Consider the following 16,287-nt stretch of genomic DNA (forward strand, 5'->3'; position numbering starts at 1 on the left):
TCTGTTTTTGGTTCATATAATGTTGCAACTATTCCTGTCTTTTCCCTTTCCAGCATGCCCTGTACCAGTCATGTCACGAGGATGAGAATGACGTCCAGACAATCTCTCATAAGTGCCGGGTGGTGAGCAGGGAGGAGTATGAGTGTCTGACTCATAATCAGAAGCCGAACAGTACTTCCCCGGACCTCTACTACCTGGCTGGGACGTATGACCCTACCACTGGTCAGTTGGTTACAGCTGAAGGGGTATCCATCCTGTGCTGAAACTCAGTGAGGACACTACTGAAGGACTCCTTTGGAGGAAAGTCCGTGGCATTACCTAAAAGGCCCTCAGACACTGGAAGACAACAAGTGTTCCTTGGGAATGCCTCAAGGACCCATGGACTTGTGCACCAAAGCAGGACTGTCTGAGGTTACACACTGGAGTATACTGGCGTCTAATCTTCATGGCAATGAAGGGGATGTCCAAAACTGGTTGACCCTTTCAAGAAGAAATTCTGGGTCTTCCTCTGCAAATTCCATAAGTGGCGTTTCGGTTGTCTTACTGATTTCTTTTTAATGGATCCATTTGTTGACGACTTAAAGAAGACTCATGTGTCCAGCTCCGGTTCATCACCAACGGAGAGCTGAGAGTGGATTTGACTGTGCAAAGTACCATGTGAAATAATCTTCGTGGACCAATTCTTCAAAAGGTAGCCTTACCTAAGGGAATGGAACGTAAGTGAGGCATGGGGCGCTCCCTGGACCTCTTCATTCCAGGGAAGTTTAAAACATTTAAAGGATGTAGTTGATGTCTGTAAATATTTTGAATTTTTCCCAATCAAGCCATACACTTCAGTACCTCTCGCCTGTCTTTACAGTTCAGGTGTACATTGTACAGTTCAATTATTGTATTGTTGTCTGTTGTCTATATGTACATAAAAACTATTTTATATAGGAGTTTATTGTATATATGAGATGTATCTTTCCATGTTTGCGATTGATTTATTTTTATATGGGTGTAGAATACATGACGTTGTTTTTCCTTTGCTTTGGGAAGTCAAGATTGGAGATAGTGTTGCACTGCATATGCCCTGCTGAGACCGACAGAGACAGACAGAGCACAAACAAAGACAGAAAGATTTAGTCTATGACAGGACGAGGCTCACTTTCTGAAAGAGAGGGGTCTTCCTGTTTAAAAAATAGGTCAAGTGGCTTTTTGTAAGAGTGTTCTGTTACTTTGCATATTTGTTATCCTATTTTAAAAACATCTTTTTATTTATGTACCTCTCAGTTGGTCATCATCACAAGGCAGATCCCACTGGACTGCAATCACGGGTCAAAAATGTTTTAAGATTAATTATATGAGCCTACCATTTTGACACAATATCTGTGTGTGATGAGTGTACTGGCATCACTATAATCATGTCCACACAAATCAATTAAGAACGAGACTGGGTCTTTTAGTACAAATGCGTTAAATGGGCATTGCACTCATTAATGCATAGCTCAGCACATTATGACCAACAAAATACCAAAGTGTCTTTTAATATCTTTATTTCCTTATTTAAATTTAACATATGTCAAGCACCTGTACTGAACTCGAATCAGAAATCACTGGTAACTTATAGAATACTTGTCCTCCACTATGTGCATATACATACATATATATAAATATATATATTGGCTTTGCATTGTGACAATGGTTACTTGCACCTACCTGCAGTTTTGTTTAGTGCAAACACATGCAGCAAAAGGCCACCTGGAAGCGTGACTATGAAGGTCAAGGTACTGACAAAGTAAGACGTGGAGTGCTGACTGAATTTTTTGGAATTAGTCTATTTTAGTTTCATCAGCCATCTGTGTCTATTTTGTACAGTACATGCACATTCTAAATGCTAACTGTGATGGACAATCAGATTCACAAAGCAATGGACATAGAATAGGTTCACTCAATCTGAAAATTAATTACGTTTATTTAATTTGTGCCAAGTACATTTTGTCTATTTTGTCTCGTTTGATATGCAATCCCGAGTATTCTTTGTTCACAAAGTTTTATTTTGTTTGCCAACATTTTTATTTATTGTCAATGTTGCTGTTTTTTCATGCCAAGAGCGCTTTATGAGAATGTGACATTTTTTTTCTTGGTGTGTGATGTCGCATTTACATTTTTTAAATAAAACTGGTCTTGTAGGGGCCATTTAGTGAAAAGAAATAAAGCAACACTGGATTCTTCTCATCCACAAACCTCTGTGAATTAATTGTATTATTCAAGCTGAGTCCTCTTCATCTTACAGCTACTCCCACTTCCCATCACTACATTTACGATAAACCTATACATTTCTACCTCTTCTTTTTTTAAAGCTTAGTTTTTTATCAAATTAGAAAAAACATTTGTACTTGAATTTAACACAGAAAATGCAAAATCTTTAGAGTACTGAAAAGGTTTCTATACTCACCAACTATAGAATGTGATACGATTGGCTTATATAAATCATTATAAAGCCAATCCTTACTTAAACTGACAAGGAAATAAGCTGGAGACATTTTCAGAATGTCTCCTTGGATGTGACAGTAACAAACTGCGTTCTGTTATGTCACATAGATTTTGCCTTTGGAAGACAAAAAAAAATATTTTGCCATCCAACTTAAAAATTACATGAATTTGATACCAATGAGTTCATGTTTTAAGAGCAGACTAAAGGCCAGATGAGAATGAACGCGTTTTAGCAGCTGGGGGCGCCTTTTTTGTCGTTGTCTTCATTGAGAGGGACGCTTTTTGCGCACTGCTTTTGCTCACATTTTTCCGCTGTGCGCCCTGTGTTTTTGTGGAAACGCTCTAAACGCCTTGAGTTGAAAAAATGTCCACTCAAAGCATAAAAGCGCCCAACGTCATTAGCGTTTTTTCTCATTGTCCAATCGGATAAATGTAGAGGCGGGCCTTCTGTAAGTTTACAGTATAACAGTTAGGTTAATGACAGCTAATGATTCGGTGGTTAACTTAACAAAAGTTTAAAAAGAAAAAAGGCGAGAAGCGCCTTTTCGTAGGCTTCAGCAGAAAAGGCAGTGCGGTGCGCCTCACGTTTTGCAGGCTGTAAAACGTGAGGCGCACCACACTGCCATTTCTGTCTGATCTACATTCATCCGATAGGACAATGAGAAAAAACGCAAATGACATCGGGCGCTTTTCTGCTTTGAGTTGAAGTGTTTTTTAACTCGAGGCGCTTGGAGCGTTTCCTCAAAAAAGGCGCACAGAGCAGAAAAACGCAAGGTGCTCAGCAACGCAGAAGTTGAAAACAACTACAAAAAAAGCCGCACCCAGCTGCTAAAACGCGTTCTGTCATATTGGGCCCTAACCCAGTCCAAGCACTTGGTACTGCTTTTTTTAAATGTCTAGGTAGGTTTGTTACTGTTTTAAATAAAAGGGAAGAGTACAATTTAGCCCATTAACAACAGGGAGCAACTGCTTCAGCCAGAGCACAGTTGTGCATGTCATCAGCTGATCTGTATCATTTCACCAGGAAGGTGAGTCAGCAAGTCAATTAGAAGTCTACATGACAAACTCTCTTTAAGATCATTTACGCTGCCTTTGCTGCAGCTGGCTAGAGTGTTTATTCTTACCTACTGTATATCACATGGCTGATTTCTCCCTTAACCATCCCCCAGCCTCCACCTGTTCTAGATTCTTATTACTAGACATGGCAATGGCAGCCCTTGCCTTGTTGTGCATTATGTATATCACATATTTCATTTATATGTGTGCTGGGTTCTGTTCTTTATACCCCTTGGGGAGTTTTAATGTGCTCCCCTTAGAATTTTGATTCATTTGCAAAGCAGCAAACCCTTTTTCTGCCAAATTCTTTTATCTGTTGCGATAAATCCTTTGATGTAAGTGTCTCTGGCTGAACTAAGTTTATGTGAGCTTTGAGTTCCTTTGTAAATAGAGACAAATCTGTCACAGCATCAAATAAAGCCTACTGGGTTTAGCTGCCAAGCTCTGTAAATATGATGTTGACTGATTCAGAGATAGCTCTGAGTTTTTCGTGAATCATGATAAAGTACATTTGCTTGTTTTCCTTCAAAATAATTGGTTGTTGGTGTTTCGGTGGATTGTTAAGAAAAACAGGAAAAAGGCCCATAAGCATACTAGAATTATCATTTTGTCACAAGCCCAATAAGTGTGTCAGCATTCAAAGAGTTAACGTTTTTAAGACTTGTGAAAATTCATCAAGCGCTGCAATTTTTTACAAATAAATCTGTCGCAAGAGTTTCATAAATTGAAAAAAAAATCATGTTTTTTTATTCAAAGTGAATGTTTGCTTTTGATCAAAATAAAGGGATGGTTTATGCACATCTCTGAAATGGGGAATAAATGTAAAGAAGGATGCCCTCTAGTGGGAGAAATAATATGCTACAGCAAACATATTAAGCTTAGTACATTCTATTTTTGACATTAAGAGACAGTGTAATACTGTAGCACAGTGTTTTTCTGTTTTGTCTACAATAGTGCACAAATGCCATCAGGGATAACAACCCTTCTCCCTCCAGTGCCCGGAGCAGCAGGTATTCCTCTATCCCACCACACTAGCAATAACCTGCAGCATCTGTACATTTGCATACATTCTCACTAGCTCTGACAAAGCCGATCTCTGTAACCTGCGTCAGTGATATAACCACTGGCTAGGCCTGAAGGAGACACAATATGGGTCAGTGACCTTTCTCTGCAGGCCCATGGGGTCTTTTTGTCCCGCATGGAGACCGAGCGCCGCCCCTCCCCCTTAATGCCCAGACAGGGGCTAATGGGCACATCAGTCATCTCCAACAGCGGGCCAGTGAACACAAACAGCTCTGTTTACCACCACAACCTTTAGTGTTGACTATGGCCATTGCCCCGTGTCTGAGCCGTGGCCCTTCCTGCATCGGCAGCATGGGGGTAGGAGGGATTCTCCTCACCACTGGAGCTGAAGACAGGGTTAAGAGTGGGTGTGTAGGGGGGTTAAGGTTATTACCGTGTTTTGAGATGGATTTGCTTCATTACTCCTCTGTGCTTAGAGAAACAAAGCGGAGATGTGACTCATCAGGGATCTAATAAAACAATAATAGAATTAAGAGAATTAAGGTTGTACTTTAGATATTTTTGGCTAACTATACACCTTGATTTAAGCCGTCCAAACATGCAGTATCTGTGGGAAAGATAAGGTCACTAAATTAGGTCACTGCAGTAACAAAAAAAAGACTGGATTCTGTTACTTCTCACTCGCCAGGTTGGTCTGCCTGCCGCACTTCTCAGTGCCTGTCTGGTTCAGCTCCCTCAGCATCCAGACTGTGTTGCTCAGTGTCAACAGGAGGAATGCTTTCCTGCACAAATATCTGCACCTCATAAATGTCTCGCCCTCTGCTTGACCCTGTCTGGCCTCTGACTGTGAGGGGGTTGAACCGGGGACAGACAGCCTAGTGTGTGTAGCAGAGGGGTGGAGGTGAGGTCTTGGGTCTTAACGTGGTGCTGGGAGAAGAGAGCGGGACAAACAGATCACTCAGATGCTGACTGTGTCTTCTTAAAGGGCACTACAACCCTGATCATTTGTTTTTTTGTGGATATCAATTATAGAGCAGATGCAGCCACTACAGAATAACCCTAATCATACTGAATGCAGAAGTAACTCAGAAGCTTCCAAGTAATTCCTCCATGGAGTGAAGCAATAGTGCAGCAACAGCGTGAAAACAAGGAGCATATTTTATGTCTACATTTGGATACAAGTATTAAAGAGTTGGAATACGATAGCGCAGCTGATATAAAAAGTTTAGATGCGAAAAGAAAGAGACTTTAGATGTATCTGATGATAACAACAAGACCTCAAACATTTTGCTTAGGGACAGACTCAGGACTGAATTTTTAAACAACTTTATGTGAATGAATCCTCCACACAATTAAAGTTCATACATTTTTACAGCATGCATTATGGAAGGCTTTCAGGGAGCGAAATGAAAGCTGCACCTGCTCTTTGCAAATACCTACACTTACTTACAGGGATATGCCGGACTAATGCATACCCCCGTGTTGCACAGACGTATGCCACTCACTAACCGTGCTGTGTGTTGCTTGCTGTGGCCCACATCCAGCCATGCCACCCCTAATCCATTTCTCTGTTGCTCATTATTAGTGGCTTGTAAAGATTCTGTATCAGCTATGCTAAAAGAGCTTTTCACAGTATTACATGGGATTACTGTTGCTCCTCGCTACATATGTTGCTCACAAACTCTGATGTAATGTTGCTACCCTGTTTACATGGCGCTGGAAAAAAACATAGCAAATGCAATGCATGACTCATTTTGTGGGTCTCCCCTTCTATTTGTGGGTTAGATTTTGTTACATCCTTATTTATCCAAAAATCATCCCTCTGACACTTTCTGTCTGTCTGTCCTTCTGTTGTGTACAGGGTGATTTATCCATGAATGACTGAATGAGGAACAAAACATCCACACATGACCTATCGGGAGGTCAGCAGTCTGCTCAGCGACCTCAGCCCGGATGACATTTGTTGCTCTTAAATTGTCCATGAACCTGGGTTTGATTTAACATTTATGGATGTCTTCCTGTAGGGCTGGGTTTAAAAAATCGAGTTCTAAATGACCCAATATTGATTAATAAATCCTGAGATCGATCTTTAAAAATATGTGTAAAAACGTGTCTGATCAGTCACGTTTCTGAGCGCCCCCGAAACACGCCAGTGAGGGAGACATGCCCGGACTAGTTTACTGCACCTACTACTGAGACATCAGTGATCGCCAGCGGACTCTTTTTATCGTGGGTGCTTCATGAATATGTAAGTTGGTTTTGCACTGATGTTTATGTTACACTCTGTTAGCATCGGCTTTGTGTCTTTTTGGTACGTTATTATGCAATTTCCCCATAATCTCGTGGTCAAATCTCGCGCAAGTTGAAGCCCAGTTCGTTTAATCAAAACCACAAGCCAGAAGTACAGACTTAAAATCAGTAACAGGAAAAAAACGTTCATAAGCTGTCTAATTCATAAAATTGTTAATATCATGTTAAATAAAAAGTACATGATGTAACTTATTTGGGGTCAATTCTTATTGTCAACATTAAAAATGTTGATCACGCATCAGGTTAGAGGTGTATTGTTATTGTAACTGAAATACCACTAACCCAATCAATATCAAATCGGATCGGAAATCGAATCGAAATCATGACCTTGTGAATCAGAATCGAATCGAGAAATCCTTATCGATACCCAGCCCTATCCTCCTGTTACCCACTTCTCCCTTTAACAAGATTTCAAGCAAATACCTGCTGTTGTTCTTTTACTGTCCACACAACTCCTCTGACCCAGCAATAGCAATAATAGTTACAGCCGGCCATAAAAGGGGTCATGTGCCTGCTCGTAGAATCCCATTTGTAAGTGCAGGACATCTGGAAACGCTTAAAATAAATGTATAAAAAGTTAGGGCCTTTGGAAGGAAGATCAGCTGTGAGCTCAATTAATAGGTTGCATTAAAAAGCCAATCAATTTAAGGCATGTGGTTTAAGATAGCATGTATGATTCTTATCTCAACTCTTGTAATTATGCATCCCATCAAATATCACAGGTATATTGTATAGGAACCTGATGCTTGGGAAGAGCATTGCTGTTCATTCTCTACAATACACCCCCCTTTCTTTCCACACCTTGCTGTGTAGTGGTGTTTGTGCATTCCTGTGTCGACAACCCTCCGTCTAGTTCTCTGGGGTGTTTACCCCCTTTCACGGTAGCAGGGAAGCAGCTCCCGCCATCCCATCTCTGTTTACATTGCTCTTCTCCTCTATTTACTCAGTGCTCCAGCGCCCTGGCGCACCGCGCACCAAACAGCTGTTCCATTATGGAGAGAGCAGGCGCTTCAACCGCACAGTGCTGCCACACAGCTCTCTCCCTGACAGCCCACCGTGGTTGCTAGCATGATGACTGCCTGGCTCTGCTGGCACGCCTGCCATTGTTGCCATAAAGCTCAGTCTCCTTCAATGCCAGAGTGGCTTCTGGGCATAGAGTCAGCCAGGGCAACTGTCAGAGATTGTCTTGAAACCACAAGACAAATTTGCCAAGTTCAGCTTTTGATTAAGTGTCTCTGTATGGGATGCAGTTCTGTGGTGATTTAAACAAGCAGCAATCATATCCAGATGATCTAGAATAAACTGGCACAAACGTCTTTACAATGAAACAGGGCTTGTGAATGTGTCATTACAAAACATACTGCGTTTCCATCATTTTGGCACATTTTCTGTAAGCACCCTATATATCCTGCTACTACATGACATCATCCATAGGGGCCATTATCCCACAGAGCATGATGATTCTTCCTCGGAAACGCTTTGCCTGGCTCGCTGTCAGGTAAGAGAAAGACTATTGTCTAACCGACTGCCTTAGGGGTCACACTATACCATGAATCTCCAGTGAATTATTTTTACCCTTTGCATTTTCTTTTTCCTGCTGGTGTGCACAGCTGGTGCTGAGTCAGGAGACAGGAAACCTGGAGGAAGGCCACCAAGCATCCCGAGGCTCCCAGTGGGCTGCTGCAGGGCCGTGTGGCTGCAGGGACAGGAGACACTCCATTTATCACAATACAATAGCTGCTTGGGGCGAGCGGAATATGGGCCTGTCGGGGTCTATACGTTCCTTCATTTGTATATAAGTGCTCATATGTGAACAGGCATCAGTTTGTCTCTTCTTCTCAAGTTGTGTTTTTGTGTGTAGGCTTAGTGGTGATAATTACAGCATGACATACATGTCAAGTTTTGGTATTATGCAATCTCATCCGTTACAGTAGGGCCGGGCAATATGACAATATATACTGTTAAAACAATATGAAAATGTCTGTTTGTGTTTTTCTACATCATCTCTATCATGATGTCACAAAACCAGCAGCTGAACTGCTTTAGGGCCCGATCAGACAGGACGCGTTTTAGCAGCTGGGGGCGGCTTTTTTGTCATTGTTTTCAGTGAGAGGGAAGTTTTTTGCGCGCTGCTTTAGCTTTGCAGAGCGCCTTGCTTTTTTCCGCTCTGTGCGCTTCGCATTTTTGAGGAAACGCTCCGAGCGCCTCGAGTTGAAAAAACGTCAACTCAAAGCAAAAAAGCGTCCGACGTCATGGGCGTTTTTTCTCATTGTCCAATCGGATGAAAGGAGAGGCGAGCCTTCTGTAAGATTACAATGTAACGGTTAGGTTAATGGCAGCTAATGATTGGGTGGCTGCCTTAACAACAGTAGGAAAAAAAGCCGCCCCCAGCTGCTAAAATGCACTTTGTCTGATCGGGTGTTTACTTCCACAAAAAAGGCAGTGCGGTGCGCCTCGCGTTTTATAGCCTGCAAAGCGCGTTCTGTCTGATTGTGCCCTTACGGCAATTTTTACGTCCTTTTGACAGCACTTTACGTTCTACTCCTTGCACGTGGGAGTGAACCCGGAGCGAGCCATAGAGGGGAGGCGCTGTTTATTAACATGGACATTAACGTGCAGAAAAGGACTCAGGCTCAGCCCAGGTGAAAACAGAATTCACACAGGATTATTAAAAAATAGGCTTTACCATGTTGTCATTTCATATGGACTAATTCTTTGTTAAATAAACAGAAAGCATGCCATATCATAAAATAAATCGTTATCGAGATATGAAACATATGGCCGTATCGCCCAGCCCTAATTTACAGTGATCATGACCTGAGTGACAAAGCCACTTCATGTTGTTATGGTAACAGTATATGGTGCCAAAACCACAAACATCATCAATGTTTCACACAGGCTGGATCTCCCACTCCCAACTTTACGTGGACTTTTTTTTATGGTTAATTTCTATGTTTTTGATCAGATGGTGACTGCGATATATTGCTACAATACTTTTCCCTGGTTTTCCTGCATCTGTCCCACTGCCGTTTAACCGAGTGTATGTATGGCGCAACAAATCATGAGCACCAATGATGTGGATATTTTTGCACAAAAGGGAACAGTATGGCTGTTCTTTCAAAAAAAAAAAGAAGAGAGGAATTTAGAAAGAGAAAAAGACAGTGAGACAGACAGAGAGAGAGAGAGGGAGTACCATATATGACTGCGTATTATATATGGGATGTGTCGTACTGCTCATGGTGGATTCATGTTGGGTCTCTCTCTAAATAATAGAAAAGAGTTGCTGCTCTTTTTGTAAAGTGTCTTGAGAACTTTGGTTATGATTTGGTGCTTTACAAATACAATTTGATTGATTGATATAAAAGTTTAAAATTGTATTTTTGCATTTCTTCCATCAGTTTTTTTTTGTAAATACATACACACAAAATAAATAGATACATATATTAATTTAAATATTATCATCTTGATCTAAAAATTCTGAAATTCTTTGTTTTTCCTTTGATGTTATATTTTTTGTCCATACAGGCCCTTACACGCTGTCATACCCCTTTCCTAGGATGCAGGTGGTCAAAACAACTGATGCACTGTTGCAAATGCACCGCAGACCTCTCAGGGTGATGAAGACACATACGTGCAGCATTTTAAGCTGCTGCGCACACACACACACACACACACACACAGCACCTCTTTCTTCTACGTAGCCCAGCAGTAGAAGCCTCACCCACGATGAAAAAGGATATCAGCGTGTATAATGGCCCGAGTGGTGAGTGAGCGTATTAAAGAGAGAGACATCCAGAGAGAGAGAGACAGAGCATGTACTCATGCATGCATGCCTGTGTGTGTGTATAAAAGTGCCAGTCATAGCAGGATATAAAAGAATTCTGCCCAGCTGCCAGGCCCCCAGCGCCAGTTGCCAGAGCCCTTAAACACATCCATGTCCTTCACTGGATTGCTCTACTCTCCTCTCCTCCTCGAATATATCTAGCACTTTAAAAATATACAATCTGCTTAGATACTAGGCAGTCATAAGCTCCATGACTGGCACTTGGACATCTTATCAACATGAGTTGAAGCCCTTGGGCAACTAAGCCTGGCTTTGATCAGACATTTTGGAGACATCTCTCATTTTCTTCAAACAAATCCATTGGGGTTGGTGTGCTAAATTCGAAACAAACTCAAAGCACTTAATGTACCTTGTGATGCAGAAAACAGAGGCACAGCCAAATACAGTCTGTTTAATAAAGAGGTGAGAGGCAATCTGCATGTTTGGGTGAGGAAGAGATACTAAAGGAAATGTCAAAGAGAGGGGAGGACGAAAACAAAAAGTGGTTAAATTCTGCCAGAGAGGAGAGGGAGAAGCCCAGCATGCATGGGCCGTGCTATGAGATCAACTGACAAACATCTCTGCAACCTTAGCAGAGGCAAATCAGCATCCATCCCCTGAATGTCCTGTGACAGTTGTTATGTACAGAGACCCAATATCACCTTATGTCTGCCTTTGAATTTAAGCCCTGCTACCTGTCAGTGGGAGAGAAACCGAAAGTGAGTGAATGTAAGAAAGAGATAGAAAAGTGGGGCTCAGGGCCTGCTGCCCAACGGTGGGGGAGAAAGTGAAAGAAAAAGAGAAAGAGAAAGATGTAGACAAGAAAGAAAATGAAACCTAAATGGACCAATTCAACTGGCGAAGCCACACAGAGAATTCACCTGAGGGCAGTCTCATGCCCTGTTTGTGTCTCCATGGAGACAGGCCTATTGAGTGTGCGCTTCTGTGCAAACTGACAGTAGTCCACCTAGCTAGTCCTGCTATTGATTTCCACACAATTTCTTTGAGCGGATCAGGGGGAAAACCGAGCCTGTGGTCCAGCCCTGGTGAAGGTAACGGCGAGAAGCTGCTGTGTATTCTCATCAACCTTGAGATTTATTCCTAAAAACAAGTATTTTTAGTATTTAAAAAGGCATTTCACATGCGCACGGTGCATTCCTTTACTCCGTTTTAATGTATATCACATCACATCAGATAATTCATTTTGTCAGCTGCTACCAGGCATTTGCTCAGGAAATCTCCAGCTTTGAATATATTAAGTTTTAAAGACCTTAACCGACAGGGCTAAAGGCTTGATAACATCTTATAGTCTGGTGCCTCGAGATATAAATACATCTCCAGTACAGGGCATATCTGTTTTGTATCCTGCATGGATTCAAGCCCTGAGGCAAGGCTTTTCTGTCATCTCTCCCCACTTCCCTCGCTATCCTGACCATAGGAACCAGATCAGAGGCTCAAGATGGCCTTTATCTGGGGTCTATTGGCCAGTGTCGGGTTACAGGCCCCACTCTGTACACACGGCACATTATGGAAGTTTTAATAGGTGATCAGAGCAGCTGTTGCCGGCACAGCGTTGATTTACTGTGGCTAAGAGAGGGCTTAATGACTATAGAGGCAGACGGCTCTTAACCCTTTGATGTGTGGTGGATAATGTAATAGGATCAGGTAGCCCCCTGGGAAAGTTGCATGTATACGCTCATGCACTAACATAAGCACACACAGGCACAAACGCTTTAGGAATACAGTTACACCATCTAAAAGCTCCTTAATAAGAGTGCTACCCTCTCACTGTTAGAGAAAAACAACATACGGATTCGACTTGTGCCACAAGTCATGGCTTGTGACACGCTTGTAAGGTCCATGCATGAACATATAAACACAAACACACATGCACACACAGTTGTGTTGCCTGCTGACAGGTGGTGCGTGCTCAAGGAAATACAAGCTTACCCAGCACAAACAGCCCCAGCAGGCTTAGCACTTCAGCAGAGAAGCAATTGGTGTACTTATGCAGAAGTTAGCACTATTCAGACCATGCCACATCCATCTCGAGGGTCAAAGGGCACAGATTTAAAGACACCAGTATCCTCTCTTTTACAGTGCGTGCTGGATCGCAGCTGGGCAAACAACACGAACCGGCCTGAACAAACAGTCAGGTGATGGATTAAATATCTGATGACTTATAGCTTTGACAAAATGAGACTTCAAATTTGCTAGCGGCTGTGAGGCTAAATGCTAATGTCAGCATGCTAACATGTGTTTAACATAATCACCACTATAGTTCAGAGTGTTGGTGTGCAGCCCTGTCTCCTACTAATTATGTTCATATACAACTTTAAAATTAAATATGCTTTTGTTGAGTTGTTCTGATACCAACACCAGTACTGTTTTCTGTCTGCTGATATTGCCTATAATGCGGTATCAGGTATCAGCGAGTATGCCAGTCAAGGCATGGACTGGATGTCATAGCCCTCCTTAAAAAATCAATGAACAGAGGTCGAGTCGATAATTTCTGATGCATTCGAGGAAGTTAGGAAATCTAAACGCTGAACGGCTTTCGAGACACAGCGTCAAGGGAATTTGTTGATCTAGAATGGACTGTTAGCTGAACTTACACGCAGATGTTTATAGAGATTAATAAGTAGGTAAATCATCGTCAGATAGCCGCTGATGGGAGCCGGGATGTCATTACGGCGGAGTACGTTCCGCCTGCTTTTTGCTCTCCACATGGACTGTTTTTCCTGCATACGCCGCAGCCTGCTGATTCGTGATTGGTCAGTATTACTCGGACTACAAGTGTAGTACAAATGGAAACCAGAACACTTGCCATTCCTAAATCCACGTCCCTGCCATTTCTATGTAGAATCTGTAAATACAGATTAGATGAAACGTAACCTAACCATGAGAATGTAATTCATACATCATCTGTTTGACTTACAGCCACATTCAAATTTTGAATTGTAATATTTAACACACAAAAATAAAAATCTTTAAGACTTAGGACGTTAAATTTGTTATTAAAATCAGGTAACCATGATCTTTCCCTGACCTTTGGGTGATCTGATGCATAAACTTAAACACAGAGCTGAGTTTAGATGCCAACCTTTGTTGTGACAATCTGGCATTTTATTCGCACACCAGCCATCTCCTTACGTTAGATAAATGATGCGTTTAATTCACTTTAAAAAAGGTTGTCTGTGAAATAAAGCCGCCATTGATTAATTTGTCCCCACAACTAATTACGGAAAGCATTTTAGTTTTATTAAAACAAATGTAAAGGAGACAGGGTTGCAGTGTGCTATCATTAGACAAGTAGTCACAAAGTATAATCACAGTTGATTAATATGTGAATACTAATAGTATTTTTGTAAAATATCAATGAAATCTTGACCCAATGATAAAACTAAAGAATAAGTAAGAGGATCATCAAAATTCCCACAATTTATCCTAAAGAGGTCAAGAATGTTTTTACCAAATTTCATGGCAACCCATCCAACTGTCAGGACATTTCATTCAAAACTACAAATGTCAACCTCTAGGTTTGCACACATACATTGGGAGGGAAACACCACACCAACATTTGTATGTCGTAATCATTGTTGTAACAACAAAAGATCTCAGCCAATCTACTGTTTTGAACCCCAACATAAACCTCCAGCCCGGGCCCCATTAACCCATCTCGGAATGATGGCTAAATTGTCCACTAGCTCTCCGAGGCCGGCCAGGATGTAATCAAAAACAGACGGAATAATCAACGAAAATGCTTTCTATTCCGGTAAGGATGCCTCCCAAAAGCACATGAATTACATTGAAGCAGGCACTGGGACTGTGAATGATGTTGGGCTACCCGCACCAGCCAAGTCACTGTCTCCCAATGCCAAGTGAGAGGATGCCAGGCACTTCCTGCTGTAAACAATCTACCCACAGACGGAGGAAGAGGGGAGGAAACCTCTGAATGAGAAACAACAGGAGACAGAGGGGAGACCCAGTTGCTCAATGAAAATTTCTCCAGTGAACAAATGTGCCCAATTTGTCAGACAAGCTACCGTAGACTGTTTGAGTGGAATGGGTGTGTGTGTGTGTGTGTGTTTGTGTGTGTGTTTGCAAGGACAAATAGCATCTCTCTGTGTGGATGAACACATAGCAAAGGCTCAGGGCTTATGGAGACAGACGTTGGATATACAGCTTGGCTGAGTTCACACTACATAATAAGGGCTCCCTCTCCTTTCTTCATCACTGTCTCTCCTCCCACACATCCCCTCTTTTCCAACTGCTGGCCTAAACTGCAGTCTTCTAGCCAGTTTCATTAGCTATGTGTGCCAACATTGACCTCCCATAGACTCATAGTGGTGACTTCGATCCACATTTTCTTATGTGACAAACAGCTGATTTTTTTTTGTTATAATTTACATATCAGAGAATATCCTTATTGCTTTACACGTGCACTGTTTGGATAATTCCTTTTCATTTCCCCCCCCTGGCTGCTGTGCTAACAATTCCGCTAACACATTTTGTCCGGGACGCTAAACAAACATGCTCCTCTGACCCTCTTAAAGGAACCTGGGAATAACTGAAGCTTTTGAATCAGCATGGGAGGGGTATAGTGCAGACTGTATCACCAGCTCGCACTATTTATGCACTTGTGTGTAAATCACTCTCCTTTACAGTCTCTGCGTGTGGGAATGCAGTAAAAAGTGAGGGAGGAGAAATGCCTCGCGACGTATGTCTGGCTCTTCCAGAATGGCAGAGCTTGTGCATAAACGTCTGAGTGAACAAACCCAACATGTGGAGGCGCTGAAACACCATGTGTTTGCACATAAATTACTATGTACGCATGCACGTGCACACACAGGTACACACGAAAAAACACACACAAGGATAGAAAGTATAGGCAACGTATGCAAGCTCACATCCACCTAGACATGAGCTCACACAAACAAACAAGCACGTTTTCACAGGCAGACAGGCGCACATACCTGTCATTGTAATTCACGTGATCATTGTCTTTATATGAAAGAGACAGGGAATTGTCAGAATGGCAGAAGCTGAGGCCTCGTATTAGCCCTGCTGTCAGAGCCAGTGAGCAAAGGATGACGTTAACATGAGCGCCCCTGTCCCTTAAAGCTCACCCTGTCTGCATCGAAACAAGAGCCCAGTCTGTGCACGGCTGTATGCAGCGTCTACCAGGCTGCAGTTTAATCAATGAGAAACTGCTTTTATTGCTTACCTATTTACAGGCTGATTTCCCTCCCTGAGAGCTGAGGTACCATTATCAATAATGTATTGCACTGACAGCGAGGTAACCTCCAATTAAGTCATACCACCTTTTCTCTCTGCATCACCAGCTCTGTCTTCACTCCTTGGTGAATGAGGAGGGGGAGGGGGTTGGTTTAACAAGTTTGGCTCACTCTAAAAACAAATGACAGCCAACAAAACAAATGTGGCATTACAACTGAGTATTAAAAGGCTTGACATTTACCAAGGCTCATTTATATGACTGCCCACACTTAGCTCATTGGCAGCCCAGATTACACCGGGTATAGTAGGAGAAGAGAAGGCCGGGGATGGGCTGGGTTGGGGCTGGGCAAACACAGTGGGGT

The 16,287-nt window shown here is 42.2% G+C and overlaps 1 protein-coding gene across 4 annotated transcripts in view; it reads left to right on the forward strand.

Annotated features, from left to right (window-relative positions):
- Positions 1 to 2,208, forward strand: part of LOC138602717 (BAH and coiled-coil domain-containing protein 1) — a 59,883-nt gene extending 57,675 nt beyond the window's left edge. For all 4 annotated transcript variants that reach the window (XM_069674265.1, XM_069674266.1, XM_069674267.1 and 1 more), the window contains exon 28: positions 54 to 2,208. In XM_069674265.1, the coding sequence (XP_069530366.1) occupies positions 54 to 263 (210 nt within the window). In that variant the 3' untranslated portion in view covers positions 264 to 2,208. The remainder of the gene's footprint in view (positions 1 to 53) is intronic.
- Positions 2,209 to 16,287: the final 14,079 nt, after the last annotated feature.

The sequence above is a fragment of the Semicossyphus pulcher genome, unplaced genomic scaffold (genome assembly GCF_022749685.1).
Source record: "Semicossyphus pulcher isolate SPU_LCO1_2020_fin unplaced genomic scaffold, fSemPul1.0.p SCAF_23, whole genome shotgun sequence".
Taxonomy (NCBI): domain Eukaryota; kingdom Metazoa; phylum Chordata; class Actinopteri; order Labriformes; family Labridae; genus Semicossyphus; species Semicossyphus pulcher.